Below are 6,017 nucleotides of genomic sequence, written 5' to 3'. Positions count from 1 at the left end.
ACAAAAATAAGAGCCACTTAAACCACATTGGTAACATAAATATGAATCTTTTTATTCGTGTGTCTTATACATCGATTCTGTTTTTTGTACATCGTTGTTTGCTAACTGCTCAGTAGTTTGTTCATCTAAAAAAAACTAACAAAAATGTAACATTTGGAACTTTGTAGTGTTTGTGTTGAATTCTGTTACTGCCAACAGTTTTACAGATCTACAGAACTGATTCAGGTTTTCTTTAGGTGTTAATTACAGACAATTCGACTCAAGACTCACAAAAGATACCAGCCTGAGAGTGAGAGAGAGAGGGAGAGAGAGAGAGAGAGAGAGAGAGAGAGAGAGAGAGAGAGAGAGAGAGAGAGAGAGAGAGAGAGAGAGAGAGAGAGAGAGAGAGAGAGAGAGAGAGAGAGAGAGAGAGAGAGAGAGAGAGAGAGATGGAGAGAGAGAGGGAGAGAGAGAGTGAAAGAGAGAGTGAAAGAGAGAGAGAGAGAGATAGAGAGTGAGAGAGAAAGTGAGAGTGAAAGAGAGAGAGAGATAGAGAGTGAGAGAGAGAGTGAAAGAGAGAGTGAAAGAGAGAGAGATAGAGTGAAAGAGAGAGAGATAGATAGAGAGATAGAGAGAGAGAGAGAGAGAGAGAGAGAGAGAGAGAGAGAGAGAGAGAGAGAGAGAGAGAGAGAAAGTGAGAGTGAAAGAGAGAGAGAGATCATGAGAGAGAGAAAGAGAGAGAGTGAGAGAGTGAAAGAGAGAGAGAGTGTGTGAAAGAGAGAGAGAGAGAGAGAAAGAGAGAGAGATATAGAGAGTGAAAGAGAGAGAGAGAGAGAGAGAGAGAGAGAGAGAGAGAGAGAGAGAGAGAGAGAGAGAGAGAGAGAGAGAGAGAGAGAGAGAGAGAGAGAGAGAGTGAAAGAGAGAGTGAAAGAGAGAGAGATAGATAGAGAGTGAAAAAGAGAGAGAGAGAGAGAGAGAGAGAGAGAGAGATAGAGAGAGAGAGTGAAAGAGAGAGATAGATAGATAGAGAGTGAGAGAGAGAGAGAAAGAGAGAGAGAGAGATTGTGAAAGAGAGAGTGAAAGACCTTCTACTACTTCATTAACTGCAGGTCAAGAACACTGTACAGATAAAAGCTTTTAAGAGAGCATTGACTACTTAATACTGTATGTAGTGTATTTTTGCACTTACATTTTTTAGCGGTTAAACATCATTCTACTAGAAAAAGGACAAGTGATCCACCCTGATCGTCCTGATAGATATCAAATACGTCAGCAGCTGGTGATCGTAGATTTCGGTGTTGCAGTACTATGTTAAATACGACAGAACCTCAGGCACAATGATGTTGAGAGGCTATCACACTTGACTCATGCTATAGGCTACTATCGAGTGAATTTTTATCAGTTAAGAAGCAGGTAAAATTTAACAACACGGTCACTACAGTGATCCAGCATACGGTCTATTTATAACTTTAACTGTGTTCCATATACTGTAATAGATCAGTTTCTCAAAGAGCTATTATCATTAATCAGGGTTGCCAGGTTTCGGGGAAAGAATAATCCATCCCAGAGACACCAACAAAACCAAACAAACTATTCCATAATAGAGGGACAAGAATTTTGTTTTACTTTTTTTTTCTGTGGTGAACAAGGTCATCATTCTGCTCATACATTCGTGATTTGAGTAGTATTGTTTCATACTTATAATCAGAGTCTAATAAACTTCCCGAACCGAAGTTTATTAGACTCTGATTATAAGTATGAAACAAGACTGCTCAAATTTGATTTAAAAACTATAACCCTGGCAACCCTGTCATTAACTGTCCTGCCCGCTGCTCCTCCTTCACTTGCTGATATGTTAATCATGGGGCAGCGTGATTCCAGCCCCACCAGGCTTCTTTTAATGTTTGGTGCAGTTCCCATTTTGACCGGTAGGTGCAATAAATACTCTGTAGAGCTGAATGGAGAAAATCATTAGACACTCAAAAGAGGTGATTTGTATTTCAAAATGCATGGAGCTGTGATTGATGACTGTGTAGATTAAGATTTGGCGATATAAATGTTAGAGCCCAGCCATACCTGCCCCTGTGCGAGAACCGCCACTGCTCAAATGTGTAAGAAAAGGTGCGGTAAGAAATAATTTGCTAGGTTGTTCCATATGAGCTTTATCAGTTGGTTAAACCAGTAGAAGACTATGCAACTGAACTAAAGTGTAACTGATCAGGCTTTATCTCACTGTTGCACTATAAATCTGTAGTCTCTGGTCCGGTATCCTCTCTCACTGCTCGGGTCCGTAGTCTACCCATCCGCCTTTGTGAATCGCCTTCCCTACAGTGCCCTCCCAGTGATATGTGTGGTGGGAGGAGCCTCTGTGGGAAGGGATACAGGAATAGGGCAGGGTCAGGCATTGGGCGGGGCTTCTCTGGCCTCAGTACCCGCTCCTGTGGCACACATTCCCTAACTCGCTCTGACCTTCTCAATCTTGCTGAACAGTGGTTACGATGTCTGGCTTCTGCTCTGGCTGTTGAGACCTGCGGAGAACTTGACAAACAGCCCGGACCCTGTAAAATTCACAGAATGACTAAATACCAATCAACCTCATGACATAATTCTGCTTCATTTTTTTGGTGCACACAATTTTTCCTTTTCTTACCTTCCCGTCTCTTTCACCTTCCTCTTCCTCACCTTCTTCCTCTGCTTGATGATAGAGGCTGAAACGTGCTGAGTGGAGTTGGAACGTGAGCTGGGCAGCGATGTCGGTCTGCTTCCGGAGATCACGGCTAAGTGCCGTGATCTTATGGCTGCGTCTTTTTAGCTCCTCTAAAAAGCGCCGCTCCTCATCGCGCAGTCGCACCTGCAGAGCACTCGCTTGCTCCCCCTTGTGCCGGAGCTTGGCTTTTAGCTCCCCTTGATAGCACACCTGTTCGGTGAGATGATGCTCTGTCTGTAATAACCGAGCCTGCAGTAATTCCTCCTCAGCTGCTATGTCTGATTAACACAGAGAGTTGTATAACTGCAGTGTTTGAAAACGTAATAAACATATTGTTATTGAAATATTAATAATAACATTGCCCAAAAAATGATAGATAGATAGATAGATAGATAGATAGATAGATAGATAGATAGATAGATAGATAGATAGATAGATAGATAGATAGATAGGTAGATGTGTATATGTAGGGTTGTTAAAATAGCTCCATTACCGTCTCTGTTTCTCGCAGGAGAACTTTTGCTCAGTTCACAACTCAGATCTATGAAGAGAGATTAGAAAATTCATTCGTTCATTTAACACCCTCCAAACTACATCCATATCTTCGTGCAGCATTTCTATTTTAGTTAAAGCAGACCCAGTCAGCTTACAGACAGTGAGTGATACAAGTGAACGTGACAGACCGTTACATCTCTTCTTCAGATGACGGATCTCCAGTCGCAGGCCAGTCAATAGGACCTGATGCTCCTTTTGCAAGAATTTGATGTTTCGCTCGATGCTCTCTACCTGTTGGCTGAGGGTGCTGGTATCCATGGACACAACACGTGTCCTAAATCGAGCGAAAAAAGGACAAAATACAGATATGTGTAAATATACTGTATGTATTTGACAATAAGGATCTATGATCAAGCAAACCAGTCAGTCCTGGTTTCAATCTTCTGTATGACGCAGGAATTTTATGCCTGCTAGTGTGAAGTGGTGAGGAACTGTAACGAGTATTCTCTGATCTTTGTGTAAGACACAACAACCACAGATGCGGCAAGAGTTTGGATAAGGAACGATTTGCTGTGTACGAGCAACGAGTCTAGAGCTCTTACCCTTGGGTTTTTCTGAATTGCTGGCAAAACCTACATGCTATTATTTGACTGAAATATAAAAATAGATATAATACAGTCTCAAGCTTCAAACAAAGATTAATGTAAAATAATATCTTTAAATTTACTATTGTATATTTAATATTAGTACATTATATTTTATTCTAGTACAGTATCTTTTCTCATAGTATTGTATTTTTTTTATTTTAGTATAGTATCTTTACTTTGATACAAATTCAGTAGTACTTATAAATCAGTATCCAGTGTTGTTGAGTATATGATTAATAATATGCATTATAAACATCCTTCTGCCATGCAATGAACCTTACTCTTTGGGTTCTATGCAAAATAACTGGTAAAGTCTTTGTTTTTTATTTTTATGGATGAAACAAGTGCCTTAAATGTAAGAGGCTTATTTATTGTGCTTATGTGACAGCTGTGTGTAGATTTTAGAGCTTAAACTCTTTACAGTTTTAATTTAACTCTTAAACAAGACGACTGAGAAATTAAAATGTTTGTCATTAGAAAACAAAAATATAGCACAATTTTTTAAAATTGTAAATTATATCATTCAATAAAAAAATTAAAATTAATTTTTTTTAGCCTCAGGGCAGTGTTGGATCCTGCCCCGATGAGAACTCTTGCTAGTCTGTCCACAGCAACACAGGAATATCTTTGCCAGCTGGTAACTTTTATGGACTGTTACTGTATATCATAGACCAATAATTTATGAGAAAGTAACACAAAATTATGCCAATTAGATAATTAGGAGCCAGTTTATAATTACAAAGCTGGAAAATACCTAACCAGTTGGCAAAGTTGGACTTCCAGTTTAACCAGTTTGACCTGTGTTATAGCAGCTGCTCAGAACCAGCTGGATCATCAGGATGGTCTCATGGTGCAATGCATCATTAATCCTCTAAGGGGAATTCCTATATAATAGCATAAACTACATGCACGTTCAAGTCGGTTGCAACTAACTGGTCATGATCAGTTTGCAACACTTTCACCCATGTGGTATCTTGTGGTATCAGGTTGCTTTATTCTACTCAGGCCATGTGAAATTTCCCGTAAACGTTTACATCCGGGACCAGCTTATAGATATGAGAAGAATATGAAGTGCGCAAGCACATCAGTCATTAGTAAACATCACTATCTGACCTATTTGTCCTCAGGCCACTTTCTTTAGACAGACACGTGAAAGGAATTGAGGTCGAAAGCTTAATGCTGACGTAGTTGAGACCTCCGAACTGACATTTCTCACGCTTGACGATGCTGCAGGATACAGCGAGTGCGTAACTGAGGTGGATGATGATGATGTAATCTCAAACACGGCACCGCTTTGCAGCAAGCCGAGTTGATCTAAAGTTTACACAACAACCAGAACTAGTGCAATTATCTATCGATCAGGCCGTTTACAACATCTGAAGAACATCTGTGTGTAATTTTACAAAGCGCGTAACCGATGTTACTCACGATCAGGAGGATGAAAGGTGAAAGACGGCTCTCTCTTGCATCACCACCCGGGCAGGGAAGATTAATCAGGGAAGATGCTCTCTGCCATGCTGTCCGACATCAAACATTCATTTAGCCAATGAGCTGGAGGCACAAACCAGGGCGATGTGATCCGATGTGATCTGAACTGAACTCACCGTGTACAAGAAGCTGCTGAACTGGGTCGAGTCGGTTTTCACTTTCCAAGCCGAACAGCTGTTGATTCGCGGAAGGATAAGCAGGATTAAGTCTAGAGAGCAGATCCTATGATGAATATAGACCCAAATTGTTATTAGATTACTTCTTTAGGGGGGGGGTTAGAAATGATGTCCCTGTCCTGTTCATTCAGCACCATGGACAGGGATAGACTGCTCCCTAGTGGTCACTACTGCGACTTCATCAATTACATCACCGTATATAAAATAAAAAGATTTAATACACTCCTAATGCTTTACCAACTACTACATAATAGCCAGATTTTGATTCATCATTCTACACCATATAGCCAAAAGTTTGTCAAAACTCCAACACCTGCCAAAACACATCTGTGCTTATTGAGCATCTCATTGCAGATATTTATATATTTTTGCTGTTATCAAAACCTCCACACTTGTGGGAAGCCTTTCCAGATTTAGATTAGATTTGGAGCATAGCTGTGGGGGTTTTGACCATTCAACCACAGGTGTCAGGCACTGATGGAGGTGTGGGGTACAGTCGTGCTGGAACAGGTTCGAGCTTTATAT

At 40.6% G+C, this 6,017-nt stretch overlaps 1 protein-coding gene across 1 annotated transcript; it reads right to left on the bottom strand.

Moving 5' to 3' along the window:
* Positions 1-1,527: 1,527 nt before the first annotated feature.
* Positions 1,528-5,565, bottom strand: ccdc92bb (coiled-coil domain containing 92Bb). Its single transcript, XM_060891292.1, has 6 exons — positions 5,433-5,565; positions 5,257-5,345; positions 3,370-3,515; positions 3,180-3,227; positions 2,630-2,964; positions 1,528-2,537 (listed from the first exon to the last, which is right to left on the bottom strand). The coding sequence occupies exons 3-6, from the start codon at positions 3,497-3,499 to the stop codon at positions 2,220-2,222; spliced, it is 831 nt and encodes a 276-aa protein (XP_060747275.1). The 5' UTR covers positions 3,500-3,515; positions 5,257-5,345; positions 5,433-5,565; the 3' UTR covers positions 1,528-2,219.
* Positions 5,566-6,017: the final 452 nt, after the last annotated feature.

The sequence above is a fragment of the Tachysurus vachellii genome, chromosome 17 (assembly GCF_030014155.1).
Source record: "Tachysurus vachellii isolate PV-2020 chromosome 17, HZAU_Pvac_v1, whole genome shotgun sequence".
In the NCBI taxonomy this organism is placed as follows: Eukaryota; Metazoa; Chordata; class Actinopteri; order Siluriformes; family Bagridae; genus Tachysurus; species Tachysurus vachellii.
The sequence above is the reverse complement of the archived record's forward strand: the minus strand, read 5'-3'. Positions and strand labels throughout refer to the sequence as shown.